The sequence below is a fragment of the Anomaloglossus baeobatrachus genome, chromosome 5 (assembly GCF_048569485.1).
Source record: "Anomaloglossus baeobatrachus isolate aAnoBae1 chromosome 5, aAnoBae1.hap1, whole genome shotgun sequence".
NCBI lineage: Eukaryota > Metazoa > Chordata > Amphibia > Anura > Aromobatidae > Anomaloglossus > Anomaloglossus baeobatrachus.
In genome coordinates this window covers 302,714,366-302,733,691 of record NC_134357.1, presented here as the reverse complement: position 1 = coordinate 302,733,691, position 19,326 = coordinate 302,714,366, and the positions used below count along the sequence as shown (strand labels likewise).

Below are 19,326 nucleotides of genomic sequence, written 5' to 3'. Positions count from 1 at the left end.
TAAAATATCACATACTGCTTTATGCCAATATCTCTTTCTTTCATTGGTAATAAGGAATTGAAAGTATATACACTCCTACGTCATGATCCAGCTCATATATTTACGCTACAGTCACTCACTGTTTGTGCTTCCATCATTTTTCAAGTCACAGACCGAGGGTCAGAATTCCAGGAGAGTACCTATTAGAATCAGGGAGCAGACAGAGATGTGGTCAGATAACAGTCCGAGGTCAGAAGCCAGGAGCTAATAACAAGAACAGGGAGCGGGCAGAGAGGAGTCAAACAACGGTCTAGGTTCTAGACACTAAAGGCCGCTTTACACGCTGCGATATCGTTACCGATATCGCTAGCGTGCGTACCCGCCCCCATCGTTTGTGCCTCTTGCAAATCGCTGCCCATGGCGCACAAAATCGCTCGGACCCGTCACACTACTTGCCTGCCTAGCGACGTCGCTGTGACCGGAGAACGTCGTTCGGCGTCACAGTGACGTCACACATCGGCTGGCCAATAGAAGCGGAGGGGCGGAGATGAGCGGGCCGAACATCCCGCCCACCTCCTTCCTTCTGCATTGCCGGTGGAGGCAGGTAAGGAGATGTTCGTCGCTCCTGCGGTGTCACACATAGCAATGTGTGGTGCCGCAGGAACGAGGAACAACATCGTACAAGCAGCAGCAACGATAATTGGGAATAGGGGGGCATGTCACCGATATTTTGCACGTTTTTGCGGCAATGTATAATCGCTCATAAGTGTCACATGCAACAACATCGCTAAAGCGGCCGGATGTGTGGCACAAATTCCGTGACCCCAACGAGATTGCTTGAGTGATATCGTAGCGTGTAAAGCGGCCTTTAGATCAGAACACAAGCACAAACAGAAGCCAAGAGCACAACTGCAGAACCAGAGAGTACGACTGGTGAGCTTCTGGGGGAGAATGCTCAGTACTGAAACAGAGCAGTTACCAGGAAGGTGGAACACCTGAAGGCTCCCCCCAGAACCTACATTGAATCCTGTCCTGTCAATCAAGCTGTCAGCTAGTGCTCAAGAAACACAGCAGAGCATCTCCAAATGAAAAATGCCCTGCACAAAGGAAACATGTCACTGTCAGCTCTGTAGTTCAGGAAGGCGCGGCGGAGCATCACCTGTGCAAGATGCTCTGCATAGAGGAATCGTGACATATAGTTTCTTTTGATGTTTTAGAACATTTGCATCTTCTTTTAAAATATGTTTTAAAGTCCACACTTTAATTGGCCAAGATATAGCACAAACATTAAGTCTGACTGTAGCTACCTGGTGCGGTTTCTGGCCGAGTCTCCTTCTGCTGATTTAGTTAGGGGTGCTACATTAATTTCAAGAATGGCTATGAATATTGAATAGTCTAGACAATTACACAAGCTTAGTTATATAATCATATTCTCGTTGTTTCTCTGTGTGATATAAGATTTTTTTTTTCCAGCAGATAAATATGTCTCGTGTTTGAGGGGTCCCCCTGACTCTCCTGTACATTATTCTCTTGTGACACCGGTCCCTTTCACTGATGACACCTGCCTGGTTCTTTGCTTTCGTCATGGTTTCTCTTATTATAGTAAGGATGATGTACAACGATGTCTTTGTGGCTCTGTCACATCACAAATCAACAGATCCTGTATGGAAATATGTTCAAAAAGTGGGGACCGCAATTCATGTAATAAAACTATCATCCGAGAGCTGCACTCTGTCAAGGTGAAGAATGACATCTAAGTGATTTTTAATGCATAAATAGCACACTTGCTTTTAGGGGTTTACGTAAAAAATAAAACAGTTGGATTTGGTACTACTGGCAACAAATGGTGACTATGGGGTGTACTTACTTGTTTTTTGCCATTTCCACAAAATCATGGAAAATGCTGCACTTATATGACAACTGGGTGAGAAAATAACCCAAAGACACAAGTTACAGTAATTCATCCCTAGGCTCTGTTTCCGCACAGCAGTTATGCTGTGGCTTTAAACCAATTGCCCCTGCCCCTGCAGTTTTGTCACTCCTTCACTGCACAATAACTTAATCTTGCACATAATGTAATGGCTGTGTATTTTGCAGTTGATACAGTTGTTTCCCTGCAAATTCAAATGAATGAAAAAAATGAAAAGATTGCAGAGGCACAGGGCTGCGGTAGTTAAGAGCTGCAGCATGACTAGGGTATTGAAAAATGCCTACGACATTACTAAAAGAAACCCATAATGCTGAGTGATGACCACAGTAGCCTTTTATTAATTACAACTATTGATGAGTGAACCTTCAGATATCCGGAATCGACGGGTTCAACTGGATTTAAAAAAAACCCCAACAACCTGGTTCAGAACTGAAATTGATTCCGGATAACTGGCCGAAGGCCGACCCCCTATAGTCTAAGAGGACCTGAATGTTGTGCTTCATAATGGTGGTAGAAAGGGCTAGGGGGATTACAACAGGAGTGTTGTAATTACCGAGTCTCCCGTACGATGGTAACACCACTGCCGGAGCCACTCATTACATTTTTTTCAGCGTTTGTGTTTATTTCTTTTCATTTAAGGTATTAGTAATAGGGAGGTTTCATAGACCCACCCCATTACTAATTTAGGGCTTAGTGGCAGTTGTGAGATGTGATTAACCCCTGATATTACCCAAATTGCCACTGCACCAGGGCAATCGGGATAAGTCTGGAAAAGGGCTGGAATTGTCACATCTAATGGGTGCAACAATTCTGGGCAGCTGCAGGCTGTTATTTTTAGGCTGGTGGCTCCCAATAAACATGGGTCACCTCAGCCTGAGAATACCAGCCCCCAGCTGTTAGATTTTTCATGACTGAGCATCAAAATTAGGGGGGAATCGCAGGCCATTTTTTAAAAATGATTTATTTAAATAATTAAAAAAAAAAAAAGAAGCCACATGGGGTCCCACTTATTTTGATACACATCCAAGATAAGCATACGGCTAGGTGCAGGATATGTAGCCATATGCTTTATCTGTGCTGGGTTTCATAATATGGAGTACCCTACGCCAATTTATTAATTATTTATTTATTTTTACACCACGATAGAGATGCAGCCAGCATCTGTGATTTCAAGCAATCGGACACTCTTTTACACAGGGTGGGGGTGCAGTCTGATTGCAACCAATCAGAGACACCACGACTGCCAGTGGGTTGGGGAAGAAGTGCATATGTATGACTGTTAATAAGAAGCCCTTGAAGTAGTGTGACAGCCATGCGGGAGCCTCAGTAAGTATAACGCGCCTGCTCTAATCCCCCTAGCACTTTCTACCACCATTTTAAAGCCTATGATTTGGGTCCCCATAGGCTTATAAAAGGGATTGGCATCCAGACAGATATCGGGATTTCATTCTAGACCCGAAACATTTTTTTTTTCTTTTTTTTTTTTAAATTGGACCTGCCGATTTGCTTATCACTAGTTACCACCACATAAAGTGATACATATCAGATTTTAAAAAGGGGCTTGGTCATGAAAGTGAACCTATCAGGTGCAATATGCATCCAGAACCATGAGCAGTTCTGGATGCATATTACTAATCCCTGCCTAAAGGCCACTTTACACGCTACGATATATCTAACGATATGTCGTCGGGGTCACGTCGTTAGTGACGCACATCCGGCCTCGTTTGACATAGATATCGTAGCATGTAACACAAATGAGCGATTGTGAACGAGCAAAAATACTCACCTTATTGTTGCTCGTTGACACGTTGCTCATTTTCAAAAAATCGAACGTCCTTCTGTGCTCAGGTTGTTCATCGTTCCCGAGGCAGCACACATCGCTCCGTGTGACACCCCGGGAACGATGAACTGCAGCTTACCTGTGGCCGCCGGCAATGCGGAAGGAAGGAGGTGGGCGGGATGTTACGTCCCGCTCATCTCTGCCCCTCCGCTTCTATTGGGCGGCCGCTGAGTAACGCCGCTGTGATGCCGAATGTCCCTTCCCCTTCAGGAAGAGGATGTTCGCCGCCCACAGCGAGGTCGTTCGGGAGGTAAGTACGTGTGACGGGGGTTACCGAGTTTGTCCGACACGGGCAACAAATTGCCCGTATCGCACAAATGATGGGGGCGGGTGCGATCGCACATGCGAACGCACGATAAATTGTAGCGTGTAAAGCAGGCTTTACTGTCCCTGTATAACAACCATTGGTTTTCAAGGACCGTCAGCCTCAAAATATATTAAAGGGAACCTGTCACTAGAATTTTCGCTATGAAACTGAAAGAATTCCCTTCTGCAGCTCCTAGGCTGCATTCTAGAAAGGTTTATCTTAATACTGGGCCCCCTTTCAGACCTAAATAAACACTTTATAAAATATTACCTTTTGGTATGCTAATGAGCTTTGCTGGCCACGGGGGCAGGCTGTATTACGTCCATTATTCCCTCTCCTGCTGCTGTTCACCATCCCCCAGTGTTGATTGACATAGATGAGGTCGCCGCCATCATGTTACTCAGTGCTCCTGAAGTCTCGCGCATGCCCAGTGACACTATCGCGGGACTGAGCACTGTTCAAATTGTGAGCGCTGGTGATCTTATTGCGCAGCCGCGAGATTATGGGCGGATACTTGGATGACGCTGGTGATGACAATGTCATCACCAGCGTCATCCAAGTAGCCACCCATAATCTCGCGCATGCGCAGTGGCACTATCGCTGGACACTTCAAATCACAAGTGCCGGTGATGTTAATTTGTACAGTGCTCAGTCCCGCGATAGTGCCACTGGGCATGCGCGAGACTTCAGGAGCACTGAGTAACATGAGGGCGGCGACCTCATCTATGTCAGTCAACAATGGGGGATGGCGAACAGCGGCAGGAGAGGGAATAACGTCCGCAATACAGCCCACCCCCGTGGCCAGCAAAGCTCATTAGCATACCAAAAGGTAATATTTTATAAAGTGTTTATTAGGTCTGAAAGGGGGCCCAGTAGGAAGATAAACCTTTCTAGAATGCAGCCCATGAGCTGCAGAAGGGGATTCTTTTAGTTTCATAGCGAAAATTCTAGTGACAGGTTCCCTTTAAGACACCTGGTTTCTGTGAGTGCATCTTATCTAAAGCAAGAGAAAGGGGATATGAGGGCACCACGACTCAATGTGTGGGATCAATCCAAAAGCACACCTATATAATATAAGCCAAAACAAGGAAAAAAGAGGGTGTGTAACAAATGGGATCATCAAATATTTCTCAAAATAGAAAATATTTTATTGACAAAAAACACCAAAAAACATGTTAAAAACATTCAAAACACTCCAAAAGGGAACAAACATACTGGGGTTTGCATACAATAAGGCATAATAAACCTCAGAATCCCTCCTTAAAGTAATTTCATACCCCCAACGTGTATCGCCACCCTAGTGGCAGCTTCCTCAGGGAAAAATGGGGCATTATTTGTCCCTGAGGAAGCTGCCACTAGGGTAGTGATACGCGTTGGGGGGTTGTGTTGGTTTCCTCCTTAATGATGGTTATTCTACCCTACACCTGGGACTTGCTCTGGATTGGTACACTTCCATCTGATCTTTTCAGAATTAATATTTTCTGATTTCCATCTGTTTTGTGCTTGCAATTTATTGTATCTGTATCTATAATTGTGTTTGCTGCTTAGCATTTTCCAGAGTGCTGTTATACTGCATGCAGCCATACTTGCTGCTTTATGTCATTGTCACTTTATATAAAGTTTTTTTGTGCGACTTCATGCTTGCGATATTGCTGCTTTTTTGATGGTGTATGGTGCATTTCCCATAGGTAGTATGAAATTTTTTTAAGGAGGAATTTTGGGATTTGTTTTTGCCTTATTGTATGCAAACCCCAGTATGTTTGTTCACTTTTGGAGTTTTTAATGTTTTTAACATGTTTTTTGGTATTTTTTGTCAATAAAATATTTTCTATTTTGAGAAATATTTGGTGATCCCATTTGTTACACACCCTCTTTTTCTTTATTTTGGCTCATCTTATCTAAAGAAAATTAGCTTACAGATTATTCCAAGGATGTGTGTAGGCCTAACTGGTTTCTTTAGCTGAAATTAACAAAACATTCTTTCAAAAGCTGGTATATGGCTAGTGTAGAGCCCCTGAAGCCATCAAGGAGCTACAAGGTACTGCATCCCCACCAGGATGCAGGGCCTACCCCCAGGAACCCAGAAGACCAGTGCCGGTAACAACAAAAACATTCCAGATAATCTCTGTTTTTCCCCAAATTCCCCGTAGACTGATACCAGACTAGGGTTGGACCAATGGATGGCCACCTAGAGGTGGAGCCAATCCAGTCCACTAGACGACCAGGTGGGAGGGGCAGACAGTGGACAGTCAGAGTCAGAACAGGACAGAGAAAGGAAGTAAGTGGACGCACTGACAAGAGTGTGACAGTGACCTGAGGGCCCAAGCGGTTGGTTGCTGGTGGAGTACGGTGAAGTACTCCCGGAACCACAGCACCAACGGGGTACAAAATCCTAGGTCAGGCAAACGCTCTAGGCAGACCTGATAAAATCTGCACAGTAAGGGGACCATCAAGGACCTCACTGACCTTGAATTTCAGGACTCAGTAGCAACGGGAGAATCGGAAAGATGACCAAAGTTTCCGACCCCACAGGGTTCACACTACCGTCATACGGTACGGACTACCGTTAAGAGACTACCAGGAGGGGACCCCCAGCCGCTCCAAACCACGGGGACCCACCAACCAAAGAGAGGTGCAGAGGAAAGAAGCCACCAGGTCATTAAACCGGCACTGGGACTAAGGGGACCTGTGGTCAGCACCAGCCTTCCTCGGGTGACCAGTTTCCATTTGACTGTGAGTAAAGGAACCAGTAACACTACAACCCCTTCTGTGGCCTATCTTCTTTCAACACCCATCCACATCACCTATCTTCTGGGGCTTGGCCCTGCTTGTGTAGGGAGGGACTAACATCCAGGCTGCCATTAACACCAGCCCCAGTAGTGAGAACTGTTCAGCGGTGGCTCCATCTACATAGCCGCAACCTGCAAGTGGTGTCACATGATAAACTTTCATTTAAATTCCCATGTAAATATCCCCCTTTTAAAAAAGCACCCAGGGCATGGAACCGGGCAACGGCCACCAAGTGACATCTCCCCAACAGTACACCGCCCGGGACCGAGTGCCCCATAGCTGTGGGCGACACACTAGCATAAAATAAATAACATAAACATATTGTAATAAAACATATTGGATTATAATGGCTGTATTGAATATTTTCCTTATCAACTTTAATAAAAAACAAACAGCTGTGCTTGCATTAGGATAGCTTCCTGAAGCAAATATCATGAGTGCTCGCTCCAGTACCTGGCACCATCGCATCACCACTCCCTCCTTCCCACAGTGTATAATCCATAAGTAAATTTGCTGGGATTATTGTTGCATCATTGTCAGGCTCCAAAGGATGATATTTAGGTTTGTTTTTTTCTTTAGCTATTGATGCTGTAGGTTATATGCTCTCATGTGATCTTTTGTTGCAGAACATGTTAGAATATAAATTATTCTCCAAATACCAGGCTACTCTGATGATTGTATAAGGATAATTTAGCTACTCGTGAAGTTATTGGAATTTTCCACCTTCATTTTCCTTCCGACATACTCTGCAACACAACCAGAGATTCAAAATTACAGAAATCTCCTAGAAATCGCACACTGTATACAATATTCAGCATTTGTCACATTATATACATATTTTTAGGGTCCATGTTTTTTCAGCTGTGTCGAAAATTCAACTATGCCATTTTCTTCTTGCAGGTAGCAGTCTCTCTCTCAGGCTTTTCTCACTTCTCCGTGTATCAAACCTCTGGGTTTTATGCAGAGGCTTCTGCTCCTGTCCAAAAATTTGTGTGGGAATTTAAAGATGGAAGTAAACCTGTCACCGCTGTTGGTGGAGTAATCAGTCATAAGTACAGTCTGCCCGGTCAGTATAAAGTAAATGTGAAAGCAGAAGGGCAGGAACCTGCCGGAGAACTCAAGGTCACTGTGACCGTTCCAGTACACGTTGCAGAGCTTCAGTGCCCACACGTGGGTCAAACAGGACAAAGCATCGAAGTGTGGCTGAGTGTCAAGCAGGGCACACACCTACGGGCTGTTTACGGTGTTCACCAACAAGATGGCCATCAACTGATTGGTATGTAAAGCAATTCAGGACAGTATATGGACTGCATCTGTCTATCTATCTATCTATCTATCTATCTATCTATCTATACCTCTATCTATCTATCCCTCTATCTATCTATCTATCTATCTATCTATCCCTCTATCTATCTATCCCTCTATCTATCTATCCCTCTATCTATTTATCTATCCCTCTATCTATCCCTCTATCTATCTATCTATCTATTATCCATTTGTCTATCTATAACATAGGTTCTCGAAATGGTTCCCCCAAATAAAAAACAATTCCCAGATCGAATTAATAAATTAAAACCATTAGACAGTAGATACAGTGGTACACAATGGTGGCACACAATGGTAGCGCGTAATCTTAGATACAATCTACTAAGCAGCCTAAAAATATAGAAAAGAGAACATCACATGCTCATAAAGTAAAACTAATATGCAATAAAAACTGGGTAGGTATAAGGGTCACTTGAAGGGGTCGTAGATACTAATCGTTATCTTGAATTCCAGCAGGAAATTCGATTAGCATCAAACTTGTTTGATATGAATCGGATGTTCTAGGGTCATGAGAAATCTAATGTAGACATCATATACAAATCAAGCTGGATATGCACTAGGGGTGTGTCAGTGCACTTGGACTGCTACTTTAAAGTCCATTAACACTCTTCAAATGCACCACCTGTTTTATATAAGGTTTCTGCAATAGCTTTCTCATGACTTGCGTATCAGTTCTCTATGAAAAATGTATAGTTTTTATTAGGGGACAATCATCTACACAGCTGTATCACTACTTCCATAAGTAAAAATGCACTGACAGGTTCCTTTTAGAGCAGGGGTTCAAACCTTTCTGTAACATTTATGCTGGCATAATGAATGTATATAACATAAATGTCTGATAGGTACAAATTCTACTTACTGGACTCTTACCTCCACCAGTACTCATGATACATTCACGCAGAGAGTAATAAATGTCCCAATCCTGGCGTAATGTCCCCATCCTGGCCTCTTCCAGTAATATATGTCCTCCATCCTGGACCCTTTTTCAGTAATATACGGTATGTCCTCCGTCCTTGTGTAATATCTCCATGCTGGCCCCTTCCAGGAATATATGCTCCCTATGCTGGTCACCTTCTAGTAATATAAGTCCCCCATCCTAGTATAATATACTCATCCTTGCCACTTCCAGTAAAACATGTTCCCATCTTAAGCCCCATCCAATAATATATGTCCCCATCCTGGCTCCCGAATGCTGCTTTCACACATCAGTTTTTTGGCATCAGGCACACTCCGGCAAAAATCGGATAAAACAGATCCGGCGCCGGATCCATTTTATTCTCCATAGACTTGTATGAAAGCCAAATTGTGCCGGATGGCCTTGCGTTGCAGCGAAAACTCATTGTCTGGCGGCCGGAAAGGACGCAACATGCAGTGTTTTTTGGCTGCGGCAAAAAAACGGACAACGCTGAATCCGATGCCATGTGGCATGTTGTATAACGGAAGCCTATAGGTGCCAGATTCGGCGTCATCCGGAATATGCCGGAAACCAACGATGGATCCGGTTTTTGTTTCTGGGCATCCCCAGATGTTGTGTAAAAAGTCTCTCTCTTTCTCTTTGTCGATGTTTCAGTTGGTCCATTGGTCTCTCTCTCTGTTGGTTGGTCTCTCTGTCGGTCGGTCTCTCCCTCCCTCATTTATACTCACCGATCACGGGCGCGGCGCTGCACAGCTGTCACACTGCTCTGGCGGCTTCTCCTGCTTTTGAAAATGCCGTCCGCTCATTATTCCATCTAGTATTCACTGCTTCCCCCACCCACCGGCGCCTATAATTGGTTGCAGTTAGAAGAGCCCCCACGCTGACTGACAGCTGTCTCACTGCAACCAATCACAGCCAATAAAAAAAAGGACGTGCGGTCCCCCCAATTTTGATACAGCTAAGGTAAAGCCACACGGCTGAAGGCTAGTATTCTCAGGATAGGAAGCCCCACGTTATGGGGAGCTCCCTAGCCTAAAAATATCAGCCAGCAGCCACCCGCAATTGCCGCATCCATTAGATGCGACAGTCCCGGGACTCTACCCAGCTCATCCTGAATTGCCCTGGTGCGGTGGTAATCGAGGTAATAAAGAGTTAATGGCAGCCCATAGCTGCCACTAAGTCCTAGGTTAATCATGGCAGGCTACTATGAGACACCCCCCATGATTAATCAGTTAATTAATAGTGAAAGTAAATAAACACATGCACTCGAAAAAATACTTTATTTGAAATAAAAGACAAAAAAACACCCTCTTTCACCACTGTATTAATCTCCAAATACCCCTCCAGGTCTGCCTTAAGCCACATGAGGTCCCATGACGCATTCAGCTCTGCTACATCGGAAGCTGAAAGAAGCGGCCGTAGAACAACGGCGCTCCTGTGAGCTCCACGCAGCAACTGAAGTGAGTCGCGCTGTCAGCGGTGACGTCACCCAAGTAGTGCCGGTGTGTGCGTGCGGTGATGATGGGTTCAGTACTGCCTGCGTGTGTGCGGTGATGATGGGGGCAGTAGTGATAATGTGTGTACGGTGATGATGGGTGCGGTAGTGCCTGCATGTGTGCGATGATGATGAAGGCGGTAGTTCCGGTGTGTGCAGTGATGATGGGGACGGTAGTTCCAGTGTGTGCAGTGATGATGGGGGTGGTAGTGCCGGTATGTGCTGTCATGATGGGGGCTGTAGTGCCTGCGTGTGTCCTCTAATAATGGGGGCGGTAGTGCCTGTGTGCGCTGATAATGGGGGCAGTAGTGCCTGTGTGTGCTGATGATGGGGGCGGTAGTGCCGGTGTGTGCAGTGATAATGGAGGTGGTAGTGCTGGTGTGTGCAGTAAGGATGGGTGCGGTAGTGCCTGAGTGTGTGCGCTGAAGATGGGGGCGGTAGTGCCGGTGTGTGCAGTGATGATGGGGGCGGTAGTGCCGGTGTGTGCAGTGATGATGGGTGCGACAGTGCCTAACTCTGTGCGGTGTTGATGGGGTCTCTCTCTCTCTCGGCATGAAAAAGAAAAAAAAAACAAATTCGTTTTTTGCTGCATCCGTCGCATCAGTTTTTACACAATCTGCGACGGATCTGTTGCATCAAGCACAAACCGGATCGTGCCTGATGGCAAATAAAGGATGTGTGAAACCAGCCTTACGGTAATAAATGTCCCCATCCTTGCTCCCTTACAGTAATATAGTTCCCCCATCCAGTGCATCTGTAACGCCCTGGCCTAGCCACGTGATTGCGGTCTGGACCTCACTCAGGGGTTCATTCCCACCCAAGTCCCGATTGAAGGCAACAGCCCAACCGTTCCGGATAAGCACCACCGCCAAGGGCCAGAGATCCACAGGGCCAGCGTCTGCCGGCAAACGGGCTCCTCCGGCACATATACGTCGGGGAGCGGACTACCGGTGCTCAGGCATTGGAGTCAAGACACAAAACACAGGTGCAGGGAAATGACAGCCACCATCAACCCATCCAGGGAGAACACCGCAGCCGGCTGCGGTCCCCGTCCATGCAGCCGTTTGGTTTACCTGAGACTCTGTCCCTCTGTGTCTGAGTGAGTACACCTGTGCCATTAGGCACCGCGCTGCGCTGCACCGCAACCCTGCACCCTGCCAAAACCCATCCTGCGGAACCCTCCCTCCTACCGGCCCCGGGAACAACAGCCCCTACCCACGGAGGGGTCAACACCTAGCTGCTCCCCACCATCGCTCCCGGGAACCCCGTCACCAGCAGCGGTGGTGCCAATCATCACCACAACCCGTGGGTGGCGTCACGAACTCTATATATATCCCAAAAATCCAATCCCCCCCCCTTTTCACTCGTGGGCGAGGAGCGCTGCTTGAGCCCCGGGTCTGGCCCACTCGAGCCACCGAGGAGAAGGCACCGGATCTGAGCACGATCTCCCCGAGCAGCCCCCGCGACGGGGAAACTGGCCCCCGCCCCCGACACATCCTTCAGTAATATATGTCTCCTATACTGATACTGGTGTAATATCCCCATCCTGGTCTCTTCCAGTAAAATGTAATGTCCTCATCTTGACCCTTCCCGTAATCTATAAACCCCCAACTCCTGGACCCATAATGTTCCCCGTTCTGCCGCTGTCCTCTAACACATAAAAAAACAAGGCACATTATTTTCACCTTCTCCCACACAAAATCCTGTTCTATAGCAGTACAGATGCCAGCAGCTGATGTTGGCGTGCCTCTGACTGGCATGCTGACTTCTGCTGCAGGCCTAAGATTGGCCCACAGCATGTATTCCGGTGCATGTACCCGGTGTGTCTCTGTGCCATAATACATTTCAGCTGAATGTGCGCTCTTGGATACACATCCAGCTGAAATAGGTGCTGGTGTCCATGGGCCCGGTCATGGTCACACCCTCAGCAACTGTGTCACCCATGGAATTGGGTACTCAGTCGCGAGCAGTTCACTATTTAGGGATGTCACTTTGGTGGCTGTTGCCCAGTCCCATGCCCTGGGGCCTTTTTAAAAAGGGGTTATTTACATGGGAGATGAAAGTCATTTATTTGACGCCACATGTGGGTTGCGGTTAATAGGATGGAACCGCCGCTGCTTAGTGGAATTACCCCTGGGCTGATGGTGATGGCAGCTATGGTGGTAGGCTCTCCGCAGGCAGGGCTGAGCCAGGGGATTTGTGAGATGGGAGCTTGTGCACTTTATAATGAAGGAGACCACACTGGGGTTGTAATGAACAGTCCTTACTCACTCTTAACCCTTGGACAGCTGGTTCCAGTCCCTGTATTGCCAGTGCCAGTTGCTGACTCGGTTGCTCTGTCCCTGGCACTCTCAGTGTAGTTGAGACCCCGAAGCTTGAAACTTTGGAGGTCCCCCGGCTGTGATACAGCGATCTGTCCGTTCGGCTGGCAGGGTGAACCCTGTTGGGAGGAATGTGTCCGAACCCCGAACCTTGCTTTACTGCTGATGCCCCCGGATCTGTAGGTCAGTGAAGTCCATGCAGGTCCCTCCACTGTGCAGGAATTTGCCAGGCCATTTGAAACTGTCGCCTGACCTAGGACCCTGTGCCCCGTGTGTGCTTGGTTCCAGTGGTGCTCCCTTGTACCGCCCCTTGCGACCTTCTCTGTTCCAGTGGTACTTGCTTGCTCCTATTCTGGCAACCTCCTCCTGTGCCCCTGGATCACCGTTACACAGATCCAGCTCCAGGCACACTTCCTCCTGCACCTCACATTGTGCTCTCTCTACCGCGACTCTAACAGACTGGCTTGCCTTCTACCACCAGGTGGTCTAGTCCTTGGGCTGGCTCTGCCGACTGGGTGGCCCTCCCCTTATCTGACTAACCCTTTGAGCCCTGGTGTGAGTGGCAACTGGGAATTTAGGTGTGTGTTGCTGTTGCTGGCACTGGTGTTACAGGACCGAGGGGGTAGGTCCTGCATCCTCGGGAGGATGCAGTTCCCTTAGTGCCCTGAGTGGCTCAGGGGCGCTACACAACTGTGATCATCCACCCCTGTCTAGTGCCTTGTGACTACATATCCCTCGCTATTATGTCACCTATCTTCTTCATTAACTGAATATTATAGAATATAATGTAAGCAAGTGTATATATCAAATTCTAGTCTATTCGAGTCTATTTCTGAGAACAGGATCTGCAGTCAAATCAGCCTATCCAGTATAATAGGAGTCAAGTCTGTGTGCCTTTAATTCTAGATTATAATACACTTACTGTATTTTATGAAGTTATGTAAAACTGTTGATCCGATAAATCAATAAGCAGAGGTATGACACTCCTTATATTTTATAACACATTTTACCTAGTAAATGTTACAGCACTGATCTCATTGTTCCAAGTTTATTCTGTCACTCATATCAAATCCATGAAGCATGCATTCAATAGTTGGAGATTCAGCGCCATCTAGAGACTTGACAGTGTTTTCCACATTATTCACTATTGATGTACTTTTGAAAAATACTAAGACACTGAAAATAAATTCTTTAGTTTAAAGGCCTTGTGCGCACGCTGCGTTTTTTGCCACGTTTATCGGGTGCAGTTTTGGTCCCAAAACTGCATGCATTTCCTTGCCCAGCAAAGTCTATAAAATTTCATTTTTACTGTGCCACGTTGCTGTTTTTTTTGCCTGCATATTTGTGGTGACTACAAAGATGCAGCATGTCTATTATTTTTGAATTTTGGAGGACTGGCAGATTAATCCCCCACTGACTCAGAGTTGGTGGGAGATTGATTGCTGGTATCTGGCCGGATGACAGTCCTCATATCATATATGGAGACCAGAATCCGGAGCAAAGGGGTAGGAGCAAATGCTTAATACTCACTGATCACTGGTGTGGCTGTCACACTGTTCCTGCAGCATCTCATTCTTCTTCCCGGGCCACTCATTAGGCTCATACATATTCACTGCTTCCCCCGCCCACCGGCATCTGTGATTGGTTGCAGTCAGTTGAGCCCCCAAGCTGAGTGACAGCGTATAGACAGAGAACAAATGAGTATCTGTGCAATAGAATAAATTTTATTTGATGACAAACAGGCAAGACCGCAATACATGAAAATTTAAAAACAACTACCATAAGATCAAAGGGGCATGGAATATGAGTACAGAGTGTAAATCGAAATAACAATAGCCGTGGGAAAGGTGAAAAGTCCACACCATGTACTTAAAACATTCAAGTGAGTGTAATGGACACGAACACCCTCAGAGTGACAGCGTGTCTGAGGTTTACAATCACAGACGCCGATTCGTGGGTTTATATCGTACAGTAAAAGAAATAAATAAATACATTTAAAAAATTGGCGTAAGATCCCCCATATTATGTACTAGCACAGATAAAGGCCAACATCTGGGGGCTAAAATTCTCAGGCTGGGGATACCCATGCCTAAAAATATCAGCCTGCAGCCTCCGGAATTGCCACATCCATTAGATGTGACAGTCCTGGAACTTTACCTATCTCTTCCCAATTGCCCTGGTGTGGTCGCAATCGTGGTAATAATAATGCCACTAAGTCCTACATTAGTGATGGCAGGCGTCTATGAGACACCCTCATCACTAATCTGTAAGAGTGAAAATAAATAAACACAAACACCCAAAAAATCCTTTATTTGAAATAAAAGACAAAAAAGTTACCCTCTTTCACCACTTTATTAACCTCCAAAAGACAGCTGCAGGTCCGACGTAATCCACACAAGTTCCCACGGCGATTCAGCTCTGCTACATCTCAGTCACAGTGAGTGGCCATAGAGCATGACTGCCCGCTGTGATCTCCATGCAGCAACGAAAGTGAGCTGCATGAACAGCGGTGATATCACTCAGGTTAGCCGCGCCACAGTCGGAGTCCTCCACCTGTGATCGCACATCATCTGAATGACGTCACTTTGATCGCACGGCTCACTTCAGTCACTTGGGTGATTTTTTGTTACAGGTGGAGGACTCCAGCTGTGGCTGTGGCTAACCTGAGTGACATCACCGCTGATCGCATGGCACACTTCAGTCGTTGCATGGAGCTTACAGCTACGGTGCTCGCTGTGCTTGCTGTGAGCTTCAGATGTAGCAGTGCTGGAAGCGTCCTGGGACCTCGTGTGGATTATGTCGGATCTGCAGGGTGTTTTGGGGGTTAATAAAGTGGTGAAAGAGGGTGGATGTTTTGTCTTTTATTTCAAATAAAGGATTTTTTATTTGTTTATTTACTTTCACTTACAGATTAGTGATGAGGGGGAGTCTCATAGATGCCTGTCATCACTAAGCTAGGACTTAGTGGCAGCTGTGGGCTGCCATTAACTCCCTCATTACCCCGATTGCCACCACACCAGGGAAATCGGGAAGATCCGGGTCCAGCACCAGAATTGGCACATCTATTGGATGCGCCACTTCTGAGGTGGCTGCGGGCTGCTATTGTTAGGCTGGAAAGGGCCAAATAACCATGGGCCTTCTAACCCTAATAATATCAGCCCCCAGTTGTTTGCTGTACCTTGACTGCTTTTAGAAAACCCCATGACATTTTTTTTAAAGAAATTAAACAAACAATGTTTTTAAAAAAGCGTGGATCCTCTATACCTTTCATAACCAGACAAGGTACAGCAGACAACTGAGGGTTGCAGCCTGCAGCTGCTGCTGTTCCTCGGCTGGATAAGAAAAATGGCTGGACTCCACGTAATTTTTTTTACCTAAAAATAATTTAAAAAAACAGCTAGCCAAGCTAACTATCCCTCTATTGAGCTATTCTGTTATTTTTTTCTATCTATTCTATATTTTCTTTATTATTATCTATTCTATATGTTCTTTCTATCTATTCTTTCTATCCATTAATAGATTTGCCTTAAAAAATGCATTGGGCAAAAAAGCGTCAAAAAACGGATGCTTTTTGCAGCGGTTATGGTTTTTTGAGGGCCAAAAACAGGCATTTTTATGGTCACCACAAATCTGCGTATAAATTATGAATATAATTAATAATTATTATTATTAAATTATATTATTCTACAGTAATTTACAAGACCATTTAGGCTCTCTTCACACTAGAAAAAGGATTTTTCTCAAGAAATTTCTTGAGAGTCTGAATGATTAGCGCACTTGCGGTCAAAAAATGCACTGAAAACTGCTTGCATTTTTATCACGTTTTTACCGCATTTTGATGCGGTTTTGGTGTCTTTTTTTCCGCAGGTTGGTCCCTGCGTTATTTTACCATTATCTATGGCAAAAAATGCAGGTACCTGCAGAAAAGAAGTGACATGCTCATTCTTTTTCTCAAGAAATTCTGCAGAATGAATGTTCTTGAGAAAAAACGCAGTTTGCGCACAGCTATTTTTTTTCCCACAGGTTTTGCTGGGGAATGTCTGCAGAAAGGTTACAACCATTTTTGCTTGAGAAATTTCTGCAGCAAAACTGCAAAAAAAACCACGGGTAAAAACGCAGTGTGTGAACAAGGCCTTAAGGGGGCTTTTCACGCAACGACATCGCTAACGAGATGTCGTTGGGGGTCACGGAATTCGTGACGCACATCCGGCCTCGTTAGCGACGTCGTTGCGTGTGAAACGTACGAATGACCGCTAACGATCAAAATTACTAACCTAATCGTTGATCGTTGACACGTCATTCTAATCCCAAATATTGTTGCTGTTGCAGAACGCAGGTTGTTCATCGTTCCTGAGGCAGCACACAATGCTACATGTGACACCCCAGGAACGAGGAACAACACCATACCTGCGTCCTCCGGCAACGGAGTGGGCGTCACTTTCTTCGGCTGCTCTCCGACCCTCCGCTTTTATTGGCCGCCTGCTGTGTGACATCGCTGTGACGCCGAACGAACCACCCCCTTAGAAAGGAGGCAGTTCGCTGGCCACAGCGACGTCGCTTGGCAGGTAAGTACGTGTGACGGGTACTAGCGATGTTGTCCGCCACGGGCAGCGATTTGCCCATGACGCACAACTGACGGGGGCGGGTGCTTTCACCAGCGACATCGCTAGCGATGTCGCTGTGTGTAAAGCAGCCTTAACAGCGTTCTATGGAGCAGAAAAGTAAAGTATCCTTAAAAAATGGATGTCACTAGGATGGTCTGTGTGCTGTCCGTTTGTTTTCTAGCACACATAGACTTGCATTGATGAGTCTCGGACATTTTACGCAACCATATTCATCATGCTGCAATTTTTTCCTCAGACCAAAAACAGCTGAGGAAAAAAATTGCAGATCAGCACTGCCTTAGGCGGGCTTTGCACGTTGCGACATCGCAAGCCGATGCTGCGATATCGCACGCGATAGTCCCCGCCTCCGTCGCAGGTACGATATCTTGTGATAGCTGGCGTAGCGAACATTATCGCTACGCCAGCTTCACATGCACTCACCTGCCCTGCGACCGTCGCTCTGGCCGGCGAACCGCCTCTTTCCTAAGGGGGCGGGTCGTGCGGAGTCATAGCGACGTCACACGGCAGGCGGCCAATAGCGGCGGAGGGGCGGAGATGAGCAGATGTAAACATCCCGCCCACCTCCTTCCTTCCGTATAGCCGCCGGCGGCAGGTAAGGTGATGTTCCTCGCTCGTGCGGCTTCACACACAGCGATGTGTGCTGCCGCAGGAACAAGGAACAACATCGTACCTGTCGCGGCACCAGCATTATGGAAATGTCAGAGAATACACCGATCATACGATAACGACGCTTTTGCGCTCGTTAATCGTATCATCTAGGATTTACACACTACGATGTCGAAAGTGACGCCGAATGTGCGTCACTTTCGATTTGACTCCACCGACATTGCACGTGCGATGTTGCAACGTGCAAAGCCGCCCTTATTGTTTAAGATTGGTATGACTACAATGAGATTTTTTTATCGGATTGCAGTTTATCTATTTATACGCAGATGTGAGTGAACTATGTATGTGAAAGTTATCTGAAAAAACAGCCCAGCTACAGTGACATTATTTTAAAAGAAAGCCATGGAACCCATAGGGTGTAGGGGCGACATGACAGCCTGGAGGGTAGGGAGTTGATGGGGTTAAACAGTGTTGGTTCGTTTAGGAATGAGGAAAAGAAGGTGATTGGTTAGGGGGTGGAGTGTGGTGGAAGGAAAGGAGGGAGCTTCATGGTGTATATAATAGGAGGTGGGAGTCAATTAGCTCCTCTTGCATTTCCTGGATGACAGTTTCCCACCCACCCTCCCTTCTATTGTGTATGTGGGGCACTGCAGCCCGAATGTGGATGCTGCCCCCTGACTGCTGGCCCTCTCCCCCGTGGTAATTGGTTCGCCCCCTTTAAGAGATCCCTCGACATTGCCACTCCCCCTGAGGCGTCATCGGATCCCCCATCCCGCAGCTTACTGCGCAGGAGCAGTGGTTTCTCCAGCCACTCTTACCCAGGACCCGGACCAGTGTGGACTGCCGGCACTATGGACCCGCTGATGGATGCGGTAAGAGAGCGCATCGGCAGGGAGGGCAGCGAATGGCTCACTGGGCTTTTCCCGGTGGGCAGCTTCCTCTCTGCCGAGGTTCAAACGTTCGGCGCCGGCGCGCGGAGGTCTAAGAGACATACCCGCCCGCCGGCCCGTTTGAGCCCGCCGCAAAATTCAAAAAAGAGCGCGAAGAAAAACCCTTCGCGCTCTCAGATTATGCCCCCGCCCACCTGCTTTATCGCGGCTGCCGGCGCCATCACGGGGGACGCTCCAGGGAACAGGGGCCCACCGCAGGTTGGAGTTACTCCAGCTCAGGCTGCAAGCAGCTGCGCTGGGA

General features: G+C 46.8%; 1 protein-coding gene across 1 annotated transcript in view; it reads left to right on the top strand.

Moving 5' to 3' along the window:
- The window catches only part of LOC142312750 (polycystin-1-like), a 258,417-nt gene that overhangs the window by 12,052 nt on the left and 227,039 nt on the right, over window positions 1–19,326 (top strand). Inside the window, exons 4-5 of the mRNA XM_075351738.1 lie at window positions 1,453–1,718; window positions 7,747–8,122. Of these exons, the coding sequence (XP_075207853.1) occupies window positions 1,453–1,718; window positions 7,747–8,122 (642 nt within the window). The remainder of the gene's footprint in view (window positions 1–1,452; window positions 1,719–7,746; window positions 8,123–19,326) is intronic.